This window comes from Heloderma suspectum, chromosome 1 (genome assembly GCF_057233095.1).
Source record: "Heloderma suspectum isolate Gila_16-S chromosome 1, 16-S_ref, whole genome shotgun sequence".
Lineage (NCBI taxonomy): Eukaryota > Metazoa > Chordata > Lepidosauria > Squamata > Helodermatidae > Heloderma > Heloderma suspectum.
The window spans coordinates 106,665,070-106,684,803 of NC_139458.1; the positions used below are offsets into that span (position 1 = coordinate 106,665,070).

The 19,734-nt window shown below is 41.3% G+C and overlaps 1 protein-coding gene across 1 annotated transcript in view; it reads right to left on the reverse strand.

The window, feature by feature from the left end:
- Nucleotides 1-19,734, reverse strand: part of DCDC1 (doublecortin domain containing 1) — a 465,182-nt gene that overhangs the window by 37,574 nt on the left and 407,874 nt on the right. The window contains exons 24-27 of the mRNA XM_084852919.1: nucleotides 19,209-19,308; nucleotides 16,763-16,898; nucleotides 14,206-14,365; nucleotides 1,606-1,764 (exon numbers count right to left, since the gene is read on the reverse strand). Of these exons, the coding sequence (XP_084709045.1) occupies nucleotides 1,606-1,764; nucleotides 14,206-14,365; nucleotides 16,763-16,898; nucleotides 19,209-19,308 (555 nt within the window). The remainder of the gene's footprint in view (nucleotides 1-1,605; nucleotides 1,765-14,205; nucleotides 14,366-16,762; nucleotides 16,899-19,208; nucleotides 19,309-19,734) is intronic.

Sequence of the window (19,734 nt, forward strand, 5' to 3'; positions counted from 1 at the left end):
GAAATGGTAAGTGAATAATGAAGACCTCCTCAAACTATTTTGTAAAACGCAAAATCAATGGAACTCAACACATATTACTTCTGATGTTTTGACTCTTCCTTTTAAGTTTTCATGCAGTTTTCCTGCCCCTTTTCTCCTTTCCACAAAGCTATATCCTATGAACAGCCTTCCCTTCCATACTATGATATTGTATTGTCAGCATTCTCAGGAAATATTTGTGTGGCTTTCAGACCCTGGGTAGCGGCAGAGCTCTTAGAAGACTACGAAAGGAGTGCTGGGAACCTGAGCCTGAGGGCTAAACATAAAGCAGCCCCAATTACCCCCATCTCAGTTGAAGGGAGGGGCACATTTCCTGTCCATTCATTTGTGTGGTCACACACATTAATTATCATATTTTGTGGAATCTGAACAACTGAAATAGAAAATGAGATTATGGATGGGTACATATTGCTTGAGTGTACTGGATTTGACCCTTGGGGGTGTGGTGGCGAATGGATTTGCCATAGGATCCACTTTCATAAGTGTCCTAACATGGTATCCGCACAGAGTGGTGGTGAAATAAAATACCAGATTTGGGCCTAACCCAATCTTCTTAGAGAATGTCTAATTTGACCACTCAGAAGGCTTATTTGCATTAGAATTTACAGTGGGCCGGTTCACATGTCACGATAGGCCACCCTGAAAATAAGCTATGGTTTGTTGTTTGCTTGCTAACCCACATTACTCCCAACGGACAATCCTGGCACGTATCGGATGGGCCTTTGTGGCACCTCAGTAGCCTATTCCACAAATGCGCTCATTAGCAGAGTAGAGTTTATTTTGTAGAATTGTTTTCACCTTCGGGGAGATTTGCACATATTGAATGTTATTGTTTTCACCTTTGGGGAGATTTGTGCATATTTAGCATTATTTTTTCCCACTTTTGGGGAGATTTGCGCAAACTTAACTTTTTTTGAAAACTTTCAGAGAGATTTGCACAAATTCGCTAAAGGGCAGTAACTACTGTCAAGCTCTTGTCAGGTGGCTCTATAGCCCTTTCTGACAAGCCATGCACAAGCCATTGTGCCAGGTTCACACATCATGACGAGCCACTATGAAAACAACCCACCCTGAACAACCCAACAACAAGCCATGGGTTCTCAGGATGGCTTGTGCATGGTTAACAAACCACGCTGAGGAAACCACACCAGGTGTGGATGTCCCAACAAACCACCCTGAAACAAACGAGGTTGAGAACCGATGGTGGATTGTCATGTCATGCGAACCAGGTCAGTGTGTCAGTGTAGAACTGAAACTTTTGTATCATGCACCTGATTTATCCAGGCTGCATTATACACAACAGCCTGGCATTATAGGCAGTGTCAAGCAAATTGCTGGCACAGTAAAGCACAAAATCATTGTAACGTGTACTGAAAGGGTATGACATAAGGAAAAATCTATATCAGAAACAGCATACTTTTTATTATAAAAAATTGTAACCACTTTCCACTTTTAACTTAATTATAATGTGTATAATTATTTAAATTTTGTAGCACTAATTTCTATGAAAGCATAGATGCAAAAGAAAAGGAGCAGCTCACCATGCACAAAATATAAATATCTGACCTGTATTTTTTATATAACTCTGCATCTTCAAAGAACTGTTCATCTTTTTCCTTCTGAAAGCTGCAATCCTCATCAAAATTGTCGGAAATTTGCTGCCAGGTATATTTTGTAGGTTTATAACATGCATCTGCTTTAAGATGGGATTTTGCATGTGAATTCCTGAAAAGACATAAAAGTCGATATGCAATTTAGAGAACCAGTGCTCATTACCAGTTTAACTTTTACATAAAGATCTGAATCATGAATTAAAACTAAGTTTCATAAGGAGATTAACAGCTAAAACAATTAGAGTTTTTATCTTTATGTCAATGGAAGTTTGGGCTGAATAAATACTAGGGCTGCAAAAACCATACATAGTTATGCTCCTTAAATCCACAGAGGTCAATCAATGACAGCTAAATTGTGCACAGGATTGCAGCCTAAATTATTTGGATAATAGTTTTAGGGAGTGATTCTTTGGCCCATAGACAGCGCCTGAGGGGCCATAAGATACTTCAGCTTCGCAAATCTGAGGTTAGAGACAGAGGTCCAACCATGAAGGAAGTTGTCCACGAACCGTTGCCCTCTCCCCCTTAAAAGTGGGTGGAATGGAAAGAACTGTGCCAGCTGTCTCTCTGAGGTCGGGAGCACAACCTTGGAGAGAGGGGAAAGGGGGTGTTTTGCTGGGGCCTCTCCACCTTCCTTCCCTCCCCCTTCATAATGCTTTCGCTAGACAGGCAAAAAGGCGCATCTAGCAAAAATGCAGGTGAGGACGGGTCACGAAGATCGCCTCCGGCACTCCTCTCACCCTGCATAGGACGAGGGCAGGCCTCCGAGTTTGGGAGCTTACAGTCATTGCCATAGGATTGCGCCCTTACAGTCTTCAACAGTGTTGTCACCAATACTTCCTCTTCAGTTCCCCAAACTACCAATCATATTTTGGGTTTAAGTGGGAGGAGTATAAACAAACACACCTCTATTCTGTGTTGCATGGGTTATTCAGATTATCACTGGCTATTTCTTCTGTATTTTGGGAACGAAAAAAAGGGGTGCAGCACCAAAGAGGGGAAAGGAGGAGGAAGAACCCCAGAACAGGTACTAGGGCGACAGTTTATTGCGGTAATCAACAAAGAGTCCTATACCACCCTGAAGACTAACAAATGTATTATAGCATAAGGTTTTGTGGACTACAGTCCACTTCATCAGAAACATAAAGGGTTATCCTGAGTTGGCAGAATACATGGGTGTAGAGAAGAGAAAAAGGTGTTGTAAATAGTGTGATCAAATGGCATTGAAATGCAGAAAGTATTGTCTGAAACATTCAGTTAAAAAAAATGCTAAATAACTGCAGTGACTATTCACATCAGAAGATGTTCCTGGAAATTCTTCTTAGATATAAACCCTTCTTCAGAGTGATATCTCTTGTAGGATACAACACAAAAGGTATCATTCTGAGAAAGAATTTTATAAGGCGAGGTGCTTCAAGAGAGATTTCATAGCCAAAATGGATTGGGATTTGTTAGCTATTGTCAGTCTGCTTGCAGGAATCTGAAGCAGGCTTCAGCCATTTTATGAAAAGAGCCATCTTATGAAAAGCTTAATTTTTCCAGAGATGGCACTGGGAGGTGCTATGATTAAGCTGTATGAGAAAAGTAAGATAAAAGAAATGATTCTCATAACATAAAGAGATGGCTCTCATAACATTGCTGACATGTTCTCACAACATACTAATCACAAACCTATGTAAACTAGAAGTGTGTTATGAAGCCTTTCTTCAGAATATGGTTGGTTAATTGCTGTTGCTGGGGCAAGAATTTGCCTGATCCATGGGGCAAGAAATTGCCCATGGATAGTGGTTCCCCCCAATGAATGGCATAAAGATAGATAGGTCAGTAGAATTTGATATTCACTTGGTGCTTTGAAGTTACTTCAAGAGTCAAAAATACCACCAGAGAGTTCCCTGCCTGGCCAGTAAGGTATACTTTGGGGAAGACTCTACCAGTTGTAGTAGCATTATTATTCTCAGTACCTCACCAAACTACAGTTTCCAGGATTCTTTGTGGGAAACAGTTAACTTGTTAACATATAAGTTGTAGTGTAGACAGGTGTTCTATTCACTAAACCACAATGATTCCCAAGATAAATGAGTCCAATTTTGATTGTCATTGTAAAGACTTAAGCTGCAATCCTATTGCCCAGGAGTCTGGAGGATGGAAGCCTCTGAGACTGCAGGCTTCCAAGAATCCTATGCCCATCTAGGTGTTGCCAACATGGCGGGAAGTGTGATGGGGGTGATTTTCACATCTCTGTCCTCCAAATAGCCTTTTTTCACTAGATGGACTCTGAGCCTATCTAGCTGGGTTGTGCTGTTGGGGGTGAGACTGGGGCCTGAGAGACTTTTAGTTCTGGCAGATTCTTGGCCTCTCCTCTTCCTTCCCTGTCTGGCACATCCCATCCCCTTTCTTTCTCTCTGTCCTTTTCCCAAGGTCAGAGCTCTGACTTTGGGAGAGGAGCCACTGCAGAGCTTTCCATGGTGGCTGGGAGTTTGGGGTGGGGAGAGATCCATAATCAGATCTCCTCCAAGGCCGCAGCTCAGTGTCCTGCTTCCAAAGAGAGGATCTGCAGCATCCTATGGCACCCCAGACATTGTCGCTGATTCAGTTTTTTTAAAATAATACACAATTTCTTAATAATATACTCATTCAATTTTTTACAATATACAATAATAACACAGTATTACATAGGAACATTGGAAGCTGGCTTATACTGAGTAAGAACATGGGTCCATCTAGCCCAGTATTGTCAACACTGACTGGCAGCAGATCTCTAGGATCTCCTTATCTGGAGAACCCAGGGATTGAACCTGGGACCTTCTGTGTGCAAAGCATGTGCTCGACTACTGAGCTATAGCTCATCTTGCACATAGTCTAAAACCAACAATGAGTTGCACATTTTCAGTTTTGTAAAGTTTTCCGAGTTAGTGAATGGTTATTGGTTTTTTTCAGGTGATAATGCCCTTCTGAAAAACAAATTGATTTGCAGGAGGATGCCTTTTTTTGTGGCCTTTGTTTATGTATGAATATAAAGGAAGCCATGTTTCAAAAAATGAATCTTGATGAATTACTCCTTTAATTTGTCTACTGTGCAGAGTTAACTTTTCTGCCAGGGCTATATTCCAGATTTTTAAAATCAGCCAGACGTATGATCTATTGCCACTCTTTTATTAATATTTGTTGTTGTTTATTCGTTCAGTTGCTTCCGACTCTTCGTGACTTCATGGACCAGCCCACGCCAGAGCTTCCTGTTGGCCATCGCCACCCCCAGCTCCCCCAAGGTCGAGTCCATCACCTCCAGAATATCATCCATCCATCTTGCCCTTGGTCGACCCCTCTTCCTTTTGCCTTCCACTTTCCCTAGCATCAGCATCTTCTCTAGGGTATCCTGTCTTCTCATTATGTGGCCAAAGTACTTCGGTTTTGCCTTTCATATCATTCCCTCAAGTGAGCAGTCTGGCTTTATTTCCTGGAGTATGGACTGGTTTGATCTTCTTGCAGTCCAAGGCACTCTCAGAATTTTCCTCCAACACCACAGTTCAAAAGCATCTATCTTCCTTCGCTCAGCCTTCCTTATGGTCCAGCTCTCGCAGCCATAGGTCACTACGGGGAATACCATTGCTTTAACTATGTAGACCTTTGTTGTCAGTGTGATGTCTCTGCTCTTAACTATTTTATCAAGATTTGTCATTGCTCTCCTCCCAAGAAGTAAATGTCTTCTGATTTCCTGGCTGCAGTCAGCATCTGCAGTAATCTTTGCGCCTAGAAAGACAAAATCTGTCACTGCCTCCACATTTTCTCCCTCTATTTGCCAGTTATCAATCAAGCTGGTTGCCATAATCTTGGTTTTTTTGAGGTTTAACTGCAACCCAGCTTTTGCACTTTCTTCTTTCACCTTCGTCAGAAGGTTCCTCAGCTCTTCCTCGCTTTCAGCCATCAAAGTGGTATCATCTGCATATCTGACATTGTTAATGTTTCTTCCAGTGATTTCAACTCCAGCCTTGGCTTCATCAAGCCCAGCACGTTGCACGATGTGTTCTGCATACAGGTTGAATAGGTAGGGTGAGAGTATACAACCCTGCCGTACTTCTTTCCCAATCTTAAACCAGTCCGTTGTTCTGTGGCCTGTTCTTACCGTTGCTACTTGGTCATTATACAGATTCCTCAGGAGGCAGACAAGATGATTTGGTATCCCCATACCACCAAGAACTTGCCACAATTTGTTATGATCCACACAGTCAAAGGCTTTAGAGTAGTCAATAAAAAAGAAATAGATGTTTTTCTGAAACTCCCTGGCTTTCTCTATTATCCAGCGGATATTGGCAATTTGGTCTCTAGTTCCTCTGCCTTTTCTAAACCCAGCTTGTACATCTGGCAATTCTCGTTCCATGAATTGCTGGAGTCTACCTTGCAAGATCTTGAGCATTACCTTACTGGCATGTGAAATAAGTGCCACTGTTCAATAGTTTGAACATTCTTTAGTGTTTCTCTTTTTTGGTATGGGGATATAAGTTGATTTTTTCCAAACTGTTGGCCATTCTTGTGTTTTCCAAATTTGCTGACATATGGCATGCATCACCTCGACAGCATCATCTTGCAAGATTTTAAACAGTTCAGCTGGGATACCGTTGTCTCCTGCTGCCTTGTTATTAGCAATTTATTAATATAGGTTAAATGAAAATATGTTTTTATTAAATTATCTAGATAGCTTGATAGCCAATATAACCAACACACCAGAGAAATACACTTATATTAAAACAAAAGAGCTATATTTACAAATGACCCAGCTGAATTTGGTGCTTATAAAATCAATAAAGGAAACAAAGCTTTCTGAAATGTCTCTGTTCATTTTTATCTCCCATCCTGTGACTGAACATATTCCCTCAACCCTGTCACTTTGGCATTTCCCAGATTTTTGTAATCCAGTGCTTCACTGCAAGAGGTTTATGGTTTCATCATTTACTTGCAGGCAAAATTCTTGATTCAGTCAGTAGGTTCTAATCCGGTTCATGGTGTTCAGATAAGTTTTGGCTTGTCCCATCCAAACCAAAAATAAAAAATAGGTTTAAACATGTCCAATTTAATACTTTCATAGCTGGTTAATACTGATGGAAAAGTGAGTAAATTAAAGTTAAACCTAGAAGTAACAATATGAAATATTTTAAATTAAGAAAGTGTACTTAGGGTCACAGCTTACTTTTCACACATATTATTAGCTTTCTACATGGAAGACTATGTTATGGAATCCAATTCAGGAAGTGAGGCCTTTAAACCAAATGCAGAAAACAGCTTAATGCAATGCTTACTCAAATATTTAAACACTGAATTGTAGAACTGTCTCCAGGGCTTTCTGCAGACCTTCTCTAAATAAATATATACTCGTTATCGCCAGTGCACTTGCCATTTATGGGGTTCTTTCAAATTGCCCATGAAAACTTTTTTTTTTTTTGCATGTTCAAGTGCATTTCTTTTTTCTTTTCTTTTTTTACTAAGGAATTATTTTCTTTGAGGATAGAGGTCAGCAAGAAAGCTGCAAACCATAACAGCAGGAGCCATCTGAAATAGGAGGCATTAGACTGAGATATGGTGAAGGGTAGACTTGGATCCAGACTTAGTTGAACTCAGGTCCCATTGAAATAAGTTAGTCCCCATTGACTTTAATAGGAAGTCAGTGAAACTAACTTAGCTTGGATCCAACCCATGCATATTTATATCCTGCTCTTCTATTGCATGTGCAACACCCAGGACAGCTTACAACAGTTAAAACCAACTACATAGTACAATAACTATCAATAAAATAAAACAAAAGCAAAGACAGTCTCAGCAGATACAACAGAATAATCAGATAGAGAGTAAATATTATTTACCCAATAGAACAAAGGTCTGCCAGAGTAAAACAATCTCTTCACCATCTGGCAAAAAACAGCAAGGGCAGCAGGGACTGAGCCTCATGGGGCAATGAATTCCACAGTTTGGGGTCAGCCATCAAAAATGCCCTTTCTCCTGTCCCAACCAATTGAGCCTCTGCCGTGTATGGGACATAGAGGAGACCCTCTCTTAGGGCGTGGTCAAGCTGGTATGGGAGGAGACAGTTCCTAAGATATTCTGGACACAAACCATTTAGTGATTTAAAGGTAACCACTGACACTTTGAATTGTGCCAGGAAATGAATTGGCAACCAGTGCAGCTGTTGCACAACAGGTGTAACATGACATGATGGGTGAGTGTCCACTAACATCCTCTAGACCGACTTAAGTTTCTGAAGACTCTTCAAAGGTAACCCCATGAAGAGGATGTTGCTGTAATCCAAAGTACATGTAACTCAGACATGGTTCACAGTGGCCAGGTCTGACTTTCCCAGGAACAGGTGTAATTGATGAACCAGCCTAAGCTGGGCAAAGGCACACCTGGCCACAGCCACCATCTGGGCATCCAGGTGCAAAGCCGAGTCAAGAAGGACCCCAAAGTGTGAGTCTGATTCTTTGAGGGGAGTTATCCCCCTTCATGGATCACTGCCTTGTTGTGGCGAAGGGGCTTGCGTAACTCAGTGAAGCCATAAGCTATGCCGTGCAGGGCCACCCAAGACGGACAGGTCATGGCAGAGAGTTCTGACAAAATGTGGTCCACTGGAGAAGGAAATGGCAACCCACTCCAGTATTCTTGCCAAGAAAACCCCATGGAACGTATCACAAGGCTAAAAGAGATGACGCCGGAAGATGAGCCCCTCAGGTCAGAAGGTGTCCAATATACTACTGGGGAAGAGCAGAGGGAATTTCCAAGTAGCGCCAGAAAGAGTGAAGCGGCTGGGCCAAAGCCGAAAGGACGCTCAGCAGTGGATGTGTCTGGTGGTGGTGGTGTTCTTTTCTGGTGGAAAAGAAAATCTGATGCTGTAAAGAACAATATTGTTTAGGAACCTGGAATGTCAGATCAATGAATCAAGGTAAGCTGGAGGTGGTCAAACATGAGATGGCAAGATTGAACATCGACATCTTGGGAATCAGTAAACTAAAATGGACAAGCATGGGCAAATTTAAGTCAGGTGACCATCATATCTACTACTGTGGGCAAGAATCCCTTAGAAGAAATGGAGTAGCACTCATAGTCAACAAAAGGGTGGGAAAAGCAGTACTGGGGTACAATCTCAAAAACGATAGAATGATCTCAGTATGAATCCAAGGCAAACCATTCAACATCACAGTAATTCAAGTCTATGCCCCAGCCACTGAGGCCGAAGAAGCTGAGGTTGATTGGTTCTATGAAGACCTACAACACCTTCTAGAACTAACACCAAAAAAAAGATGTCCTCTTCATCATAGGGGATTGGAATGCGAAAGTAGGAAGTCAAGAAATCACTGGGATAACAGGCAGGCATGGCCTTGGTGTACACCATGAAGCAGGACAAAAGCTAATAGAGTTTTGCCAAGAGAACATGCTGATCATAGCAAACACTCTTTTCCAACAGCACAAGAGACGACTCTACACATGGACATCACCAAATGGTCAATATCGAAATCAGATTGATTATGTCCTTTGCAGCCAAAGATGGAGAAGCTCTATACAGTCAGTAAAAACAAGACCTGGAGCTGACTGTGGCTCAGATCATGAGCTTCTTGTTGCAAAATTTCAGCTTAGATTGAAGAACATAGGGAAAACCACTCAACCATTCAGGTATGACCTAAATCATATCCCTTATGAATATACAGTGGAGGTGAGGAATAGATTTCAGGGATTAGACCTGATAGACAGAGTGCCTGAGGAACTATGGACGGAGGTCCGTAACATTCTTCAGGAGGCAGCAACTCAATCCATCCCAAAGAAAAAGAAATGCAAGAAAGCCAAGTGGCTGTCTGATGAGGCTTTACAAGTAGCTGAGGAAAGAAGGGAAGCGAAAAGCAAGGGAGAAAGGGGAAGATATATCCAACTGAATGCAGAGTTCCAGAGAATAGCAAGGGCAGACAAGAAGGCCTTCTTAAATGAACAATGCAAAGAAATCGAGGAAAACAACAGAATGGGAAAGACTAGAGATCTCTTCAAGTAAACAGGAGATCTCAAGGGAACATTTTGTGCATAGACGGGCATGATAAAGGACAAAGAAGGCAGGGACCTCACAGAAGCAGATGAGATTAAGAAGAGGTGGCAGGAATACACAGAAGAACTATACAGGAAAGATCTGAATGTCCCTGATAGCCATGATAGTGCGGTCACTGAACATGAGCCGGACATCCTCGAGAGTGAAGTCAAGTGGGCCTTAGGAAGCATTAGTAACAACAAAGCTAGCGGAGATGACAGTCTTCCAGCTGAGCTATTTAAAATCCTAAAAGATGATGCTGTTAAAGTGCTGCACTCAATATGCCAACAAATTTGGAACACTCAACAATGGCCGCAAGACTGGAAAAGGTCAGTTTACATTCCAATTCCAAAGAAGGGCAATGCCAAAGAGTGTTCAAACTACCGTACAATTGCGCTCATTTCACATGCCAGCGCTGGATGATGGAGAAAGCAAGAGAATTCCAGAAAAACGTCTATTTCTGCTTCATTGACTACGCTAAAGCCTTTGATTGTGTGGATCACCACAAACTGTGGCAAATTCTTAAAGTGATGGGAGTACCAGACCACCTTACCTGTCTCCTGAGAAACCTGTACGAGGTTCAAGAAGCAACAGTAAGAACCAGACATGGAACAACCGAGTGGTTCAAAATTGGGAAAGGAGTACGACAAGGCTGCATATTGTCACCCTGCTTATTTAACTTATATGCAGAGTACATCATGAGAAATGCCGGGTTGGATGAATCACAGGTCGGAATTAAGATTGCCGGGAGAATTATCAACAACCTCCGATATGCAGACGATACCATCCTAATGGCAGAAAGCGAAGAGGATCTAAAGAGCCTCTTGTTGAGGGTGAAAGAGGAGAGTGCAAAAGCTGGTTTGAAACTCAACATTAAAAAACTAAGATCATGGCATCTGGCCCCATCACTTCCTGGCATATAGAAGGGGAAGAAATGGAAGCAGTGACAGATTTTACTTTCTTGGGCTCCAAGATCACCGCAGACGGTGAATGTAGCCATGAAATTAAAAGACTCTTGCTCCTTGGGAGGAAAGCTATGGCAAACCTAGACAGCATAGTAAGAAGCAGAGACATCACCTTACCGACAAAGGTCTGTCTAATCAAAGCTATGGTTTTCCCAGTAGTAATATATGGCTGTGAGAGCTGGACTATAAGGAAGGCTGAGCACCGAAGAATTGATGCTTTCGAACTATGGTGCTGGAGAAGACTCTTACGAGTCCCCTGGACTGCAAGGAGGTCAAATCAGTCCATCCTAAAGGAAATCAACCCTGACTGCTCATTGGAAGGACAGATACTGAAGCTGAAGCTCAAATATTTTGGCCACCTAATGCGAAGAGAAAACTCTCTGGAAAAGACCCTGATGCTGGGAAAGACTGAAGGCAAAAGGAGAAGGGGACAGCAGAGGATGAGATGGCTAGATAGCATCACCGATGCAATGAATATGAACTTGAGCACACTCCGGGAGAGAGCGCAGGACAGGAAGGCCTGGCATGCTATGGTCCATGGGGTCACGAAGAGTCGGACACGACTGAACGACTGAACAATAACATACCTCGTCTAAAGCAGGCTGAATCCCGACTTCAGAGCATGTGTACATGTCTCATTCTAATGTTTGTCAAGTGTCTTATTTCTTTTATTTGAAAGGGTTATCACTTATTCGATGGGCTGCTCAGTGCTTTTATATGTCTGGAAAAGCCTGTCACACACATGGAGCATTCTCTTACAGGAGAAACCGGACACCATGTAGACGGATATCATAAATGCATTAGGATTGCATCGAACGGCTCTATAAAAACAAAAGGCACATCCTTGTTTGTGAAACTTTCAGCTGGAAGCTATATTCTAAAAGCAAGGATATGTTCCCTTTGTGGCAGTTGTGAACACTTATACAATTTAAATTGTATCTGACTGCAGCTTCATTGGATTAGATCCAGAGTTGCGTAGACTGGAACTCCATGACCTAGCTGCTCCTTTGGGCAGAACGGGGAGGGGAAGATTTTCACTGATACCCCCTCTTACCTGCACCCCCCATGCCCCCTAAAATTACTTTGAAGAGTCAAGGAACCCTCTGGAGCAGTGTAGGTAGTGGTACAGCGGGGTTGCATGGGGAAGGAGAGATTGCTGGAAATTACCAATTCGGCCCTTTCCTCCAGCGGAGAGCTTTTCTTGGGTCCTGGTTTCCTCTGTGATTGGAAGGAGCCCTTCCAATCACAGAGGGGCAAGTCTGGATCCAATCCACTGTTTTTGTATGCTATATACCATACACAATCTTATTGCAGGGAAGGAAAGTCTCTTACAGGTCTACTCCCCACAAAAATATTAGCTTGTCCAAATGAAGTTTCTTTGAGGGTCCCATTGCATTCTGTGCAAGACAGTGAAATGGCAGTATTGTCCAAACAGGGAGCACTGGAGAAATATGCTCTGTTATTACATATGCAGTGCAATCACCAAATCTGTAATTGTGTTCTCTAGAACTTTTTCTATGATTTTTATATGCAAGAAGACAGTGCATACAAAAGCACCAAATATATATTATTATCCATTTCTAAAATGAATATTTCGCTACAGTTGGGTCATGCGCTGACATGGTCTTAGTATCACCACATAGCCAGTCTATAATTTCGAAATGATTCTTTCCAGTACTGCTGGCAGCTTTTCAATGTTTCAGAAAACAACAGTGCCACCTATTGCTCAAATAAGTAAATACATTTTTTTTTACTAGCAGTTTCAAACCAATACCATTATTTCCAACTGTAGCACTCTTCCATTAAGGCTGTGTACAGTCAAAGGTTTTTCAGAAACTTGACAATGGGATAGTGGTATGATGACCTATAATACCCCTCAAGGTATACAGATTCACTTTTTCCCGTTTCCGTTATGGTCTCTGGTCAATCAGGTTTTGTAGGCTTTTGTGTTACTCATGGGCAACAATAAGTTCTATTGTACCAACTGGATTTTTTCCCCATATATTCATGTAACATCAGTATCAACAAAATATAATTCCCATTTTCTATAATGTCATAAAACCAAATTCAGTGCTGAGTAGGGATCAATACTTTATTATGAAAAAGGATGCTTGATGTTAGTTGGTAAATCATTTCATACAGAGATGCATCTGAAAAAGGAGGCTCTAGTCTTCCAAAGGGCATGATAGAATCAACATAGCAAACAGCAATCCTAAGTGGGGTCAGGGCGAAGAGAGTGAAGTGGTGGATCATTTCGGAGCCTACCACTGCCAGTAGATCTACACCTACAGAGCTTTCCTTGGTGGTCTTCAAGGCAGATGTGTCCTTCCATCAGTGGAGGGACACTTACACCTCATCCTAGCCCCCTCCAACCAGTAGATTGAGGGGTTAAGATTACTCCATTAGCCTTGAAGGTGCCACAGGACTCTCTGTTGTGGTGGTCTGGGAGCAATTAAGTTTGAATTGAACTTAATTTAATTTTGAATTAAATATTTGGTCATAAGAATAAGTAGTTAAAATGGGGGGAAATTTATAACCCTGGGCATTATCCAGCCTAAGCACTTTTAAGTACCATTGAGCTAGATCCTATGAAATGTGCTCATGGAATGGGGCTTTCTGGCAATCTCCTCTTTGCTACAGCCTCTGTCCTCAATAAGTCAGTCATGAGAGTTGGAGGACCCTTGGGAAAGGCATGGGATGTGGCACAGAGGGCTGCAGCTGGAAGGGAAATTTGGCAAAAATCACAGACACCTTCTACTGTGGGCAGAAATGTGTTCTGATCGCACTAAGGTCCTTGGACTCAATCCATTGATTTAAAACTCCATTCCATGATAGCAATGGGGTTTTAAAATGCTTAATATTTATATAAGGGGTGGGGGGAGGAAAAGACCACCTCACTTATCCAGATCTTAGTCATCTGCATGACTGAGTAATCCTGAATTGTATCTTTCATCCTATTTTTTCCCTTTCCATTGTGTATGTAAAGAATAACTTGGGGAAGAATTTGGACACCAGTTCCATAGGCTTTGGAGGTTTTCTGAAGTCTTCTTGCTATGACTACTGCAATGATTTTAGTTTCTTATCCTGCTTTCTTTCTACAACATTTATAATACACATTTTCCAACTTTGATCTGTAATATCTATTACGTTTGACTACCAAACATATACAGAAAAAAATAAATTCAAAGATCAATTAAAATTAACAGAAGGTAAAATAGCAACAGGACTCAACTATACCTTAATGTGCTTATATTCTATATACTTGTGCCACTGAAGATATTGTTAAGTATTTGTGTGTGTGTGTGTGTTTTCCATTCATTTTAAGCAGACGGAGAAACAATTAAAATGCTTTAAAATTGTAAAGAAGAAATAATGAGATAAGATGCCATATAAAACTGAGTGGAAATTATGCCTGCATCCTAATTGCTGCAGTCTAAACACTGCATAAATGGAATTTTTGTTTCTAAAGAGTCTACCACCTGCACAAAAAAGAGTATCTTTAAATATACACACTGCAGCTGTTCTGATTACTTACAGATATTTATCGATGTCATATTTTATTTTCTCAGTGTTTTCTTCAGCTTGTCTTTCTTCAGGCTCTTCAGGAACTTTCCCCCCTTCAAATTCCACTGTAGTTTTTTCAACGGAAAGTTTGGCTCCAACAACAATGCCATTCTTGACTTCTAAAGCAAGACCTGGAAAAATGTATGCAAGGATGTTACTCTTAAATAAGTCGCAGAAGAGGTTTCTTAGGGCCGATCTACACTTACGGGTTTTTTCGCTTCCAATGAGGTTTCACCACCCATCTTTCACACTACGCAGTAGCTGCCTTGAATTGGAACCGGAATTTCCCGCTTCCGTGCTCCCGCTTTCAATACCCTGATATCCCGGTATTTCCCCTTGATGTGCTCTGATTTTCTGCCTTGCTACCATATCTGGTTATAGTCCGCTACCCTGCCTGTCCATATATGGCGGTGTTTGTATTTCCCTCCTGTCCAATCACAGCTCTCAACAGCCCCATGTCATCTTCTGGCTACTGATCGCATAGCTTCCTCAGCACTGTTTCCTCAGCAACAAGCAAAGGGCTGGATGTGTGCACGCTTGTCTGATCTCGGAAGCTAAGCAGAGTTGGCTCCGGTCAGTAGTTGGATGGGCAATCGCCTGGGAATCAGGCTTCTTGCATTGAGCAGGGAGTTGCTCTATCCCTTCAAATGAGACTAAGTTTTACCCCCTTCTATCCCCTGCTTCGGCTGTTGTGTTTTTTTTAATTAAGGCATTATCTTCAAAGAATCGTGGCTTCTCCATGATTTTTTTTTTCTAATTCAGGCATGATCTTCAAAGATTCAAAAATTCAAAGATTTGAAGCTTCAAATCTTCGAATTTTCAAATCTTCAAAGATCATGTCTGAATTGGGGGGGGAAGCATCGCGGAGAAGCCACAATTCTTCGAAGATAGCGCCTTAATTTTTAAAAAAAATCCGAAGTGGGGGATAGAAGGGGATAAAACTTACTCTCTCTGGAAGGGATAGACCAACCCCCTGCTCAATGTAGGAAGCCTGTTTCCCAGGCGGTTGCCCATCCAACTACTGACCGGGGCCGACCCTGCTTAGCTTCCGAGATCAGACAAGTGTGCGCACATCCAGCCCTTTGCTTGTTGCTGAGGAAACATTGAGTGCTGAGGAAGCTATGCAATCAGTAGCCAGAAGACAACATGGGGCTGTCGAGAGCTGTGAGCATGGTGGGCATGGAATCAGCAGAAACAGGAAGAGTTTCTGATCCTCCATTGAGAGCCTCCATCTTTAAGAGCAGGAAAACAGCACAGCGCTCGAGTGTGAACTGAGCTCACGCATTCGATGAAGCACCCCAACGGAGAAAATGGGTGAGTGTGGATAATCATGTTTTAATGCAAGAGCATTTAACCTGACAGGACACCGAATTCATTGCGACAGCGGGCACAATGTAGATCGGCCGTTACCTGTAACCAATATGCTATCAGGTGAGATCTCTCCTTCATGATTATAGATGTCCCTGCAGACAGATTTTCAGCATAGCCTCTCCAACACAGAACAACAGCTTAAAACAGGGCTTTATCTCCCACATACAGCCCAGTCCATCCTGTCTGTCTGTCTGTCTGTCTGTCTGTCTGTTCATCCATCCATCCATCCAGTTTATCGATAGATCGATCCATTGATCCATCCAATCCATCTATCCCATTTGCTATACTATGCCTGGCATATAGGACAAAATCAATTTGCTCTGTTCTTTGTATTTCAGTTCCCCTATTCCCAAACATTTGGCTATTGGATACTATAGAAATGCAATAAACAAATAAACATTAGCCATAAGAAAGACATCTGCACAGTTATGCCAGCTTTAGGATGCAGCTGAGGTTATGGACCAAATTACAGTTACAAAGTTGGAACCTAGAGGTTATATATTCTCACACACAACCGGACTGAACCTAAAAGGGAAAAATAGGTCTACCTTCAGCTACAAAACTTTTATTGTTTTGGCAACAGTAACATAATATTACTGGGCACATCCCAGACTAAGTTAAACACTTTTGAGTTTCCCTGGGACAAATTTAAGCTTAATTCACCTTCAAAACTTAGTAAGACTAATTTTTGGCTCGACACATTTTTCCCTGTATGGGCACTGAAACGCTCAGTTTGCATGATCAAACAACCCACCATAGCTTATTTCAGCCATGGCAGGCTGTAGCACTTGTGGCCATTTTGAATATTCAAGCTGTGACTGTGGCTTGTCGTGTCATCTGAACATAGGAGAGTGGTTGGCGTAGTTAACAAACCACCCACAACTCTAAAACAGCCCATGGATTCTAGGTGGTTTGTTAACCATGGCAACAAGCCACCCTCACTGTGTTTAGAGGACATGACAAGCTGCCATCACGGCTTGAGCATTTAAAAGTTGCCTGGCACACAGCACAACCCACTGTGGCTAAAATAAGTCACAGTGGGCTGCAGTGGTCGTGCAAACCCAATCTCTGCACTTTTATACATCTTACACAAATCATTCTTATTTACATGTATTAAACACACACATTTTACAAAAACAGCATAGAAATCGGCTCACTTTTTGTGTTCCTCATAACACAGTAGGCACGAATAGCAGTTATATCAGATGCCAAGTTACTAAGTTCGAGACGTTTCTTATGCTGAGCCATAGTCCACTGGGGATCAATCCATTGTTCTCCACATGAAACATAAATCTGTTACAAAACTGATAGATTTATTTCACATGCTGGAAGCACTCAATGCTTAATTATTTAAAATTATTTATAAGATCATGTATTTATAAAATCATCTATATCCTCTTTCATCCAACTAAGGCACTCAGAGCTGCTAACAAATATGGCATAAACACTAAAATCATAACACAATAACAAAAGAAAACTATTAATACAACAAAACTATATAGCAACCAAAAAACAAAAATCATAGTGTGAAATGCTTCAGCTGAGCTCCTGTTCTGAGCAAAATTCCAGATATTTCTCGATTGCCTCACTGCGTTTATTATATTATTAGCCAAAATATTAGTCAAAGTATTCCAAGAATCTTCTGCTGTGCATACTTGAGGTGAGAGAATCTACAGCTAGCAGAATACAGTGTGAGCTTTGAGGGGAAAGCTTTGATTAATCAAAACCTACAAGCAACAACTGTATCCCCTCAGAAAAATACAAAGCAAATTTTACAAAGTCAGATAGAATTCTGTAGAAACCTGCTAAACTTTATTTAAATTTAGATGGATCATATTTAAGTAAAAATAATTTTAAATGGAACAAAATAAATAAGGTTCTATAACACAGTACTTTGCAAGTTAACCACAGGAATAGATCATATATTAAAATTTCTCTCAGTTTCTTTAAAGCACACATTAAATGAAAATTTAATACTATAATATAGTTCTTTTATTACATAATAAACTTCAAACAAGCAATCTCTAGGATAAAAAGGAAATAGTGACTCAATAAATATTAAAATAAAATTTGCTACACATTTAACATAGTTGTTCACTAAAATGACAAGTAGTTCTTCTACCTTCAAGGTTGAGATAAATGACTGTTACAGACAGAAAGCACCCTCTGGTCATTTAGACACCTCCTTAAATATTTAATTCCCCTTTGCCTACAAAGGAAAAGGTGGGTTTGTGAAAGTTATTTCTCCTGCCTTGTGCCCTGAGCAAAATTGCAAATGCAAATTAAGCCTATATACTTTGTAAGATTCTCTTTTATAAACCAGACCTTATTTCTGAAGTCTGCTTGCCCATTGCAACAGTTATTGCTCTGATAGTTCACTGTGGTCAGAGATTATCCATTATTTACCATCTTTGAGTTAAACATGTGTTAACTAGTAAAGTTATAGGCTTTGCTCCAGAACCTAGAGGCCTTTTCTGTGATACAGCAAGATACACATATATGTTTTCCAGTTTAGTAGCAATGGAGGCAGTCTTCACTAACAGCTATTCAATTTCTGTGCTTGGATATAAAAAAGTCCTGTTTCGTAGTACTGTCTGGGATAGCCTTAATTACTCATTAGTGAAGCTCTTGTCAGTATGACAGCATGCACTTATCTTCTTTCATAGAAATGAAAGAAGACTGCCTAACTTCTGCAGGTGGCACTGGGTTCAACAGTGACTTGAGAACTGGCATTCCTTTAATTCCTTCTATAGAAGTGTTACTCACATTGATTAATATGGGAGAAAGCAAATGGAAAATAATAATGGAAAAACAGTATGGAAAGCATTGTCATAGGTACAAAACCTTCTCCCATTACACCAACACTAGACAAGCTAGTAAGGAAGGAGGCACGTTCTCATCTCACCAAAATTCCTGATTTCAGCTCATTACGTATCTCCCAGAAAAGTCAGCAGGAGTAATTGACCTCAATGGGAAAAGTGGATGAGAACTTGGCTGTGTGTGGGAGCCAGTCAATGAATTTCTGCGCACTCCATGTGTGTACTACAGAACAAATGACACAACTAAATGAATTATAAAGTGTTTTATGTGGCGCTCTCAGTTTGCATGGGAAGCCAGCCACCAATACATTGCCCCTAAGACCACAGCAGTGACACCTACAGGAGCAGGCCACAATACTTCCTTCCCTGCTGGCTGCTTTCCAGCTTCAATGCTACCACTGCTTTGGACAAAGGGATAGGGGATATTTCCACTGTTTTCCAGCTGGAACAGGGCTGCGGGGCTTCCTTGTCTCATATTGTCACAGAAGCTGGAGCACTGCAGCTCACAAGGAGCTGGCAGGAGCAACTGCCTCCCATTCCTGTGGGCTCCCTGTGGGCATTCATACTGGGCTGCTAGTGAGCCAGCTTCCCCTGATAGATGGGAATGAGCCACTCACTGAAAGGCAAGTGTAACTAAAGAGACAGAAGTAAACAGAACACATCCCAATACAGAGGTTCATGCAACGTTTTGGAATGACATATAGTGACATTCATCATCATATGCTCATTTTACAAGAACAACTTTTTCTGAGTTGCTCCCAATTTCATTTTTATTTTTTCTTACCAACTGATCTCTTCCCAAGTCTTTCAAAAGAAAGATTTCCACCCCTTTTCCAGTGAATAGTCTTCTAGCAGCAAAAGGCAAATGCAACGCCATGGTGCACCTTTCAAACAAAGGAAAACATGCATATACGGCTCTGTCTGCATTAAGTCTCCAACACTTGAAGGAATAGAAATGGCACATTATAAACAGGGCAACTGTACTCTTCATTAGAAATGTCAATTAACCCAGCGCTGCTATACCCCAAAGTGGAGCTTACCCCGTTCATGGTTTAAGAGCTGTAAGTCCAAGCATCTCAGGGGAGCCCTTATTAAGTTAAAGTGAAAATAGTTCCAGGTCTGGGAATAACTAATCCTATCCACCGGGACCAATTTCAAGACTGGTGATCCCTCAGCTGTACAGAATGGCGGAACAAAATCTTTGCAGAATGACAAAATCAGTGCTTTTCAGAAGGTATTTGCTCTTCTGGAGTCCAACCAAATTGATGCAGTTTTATTGGTGAGCAGTAGATTAAGGTTGTTGATACTTG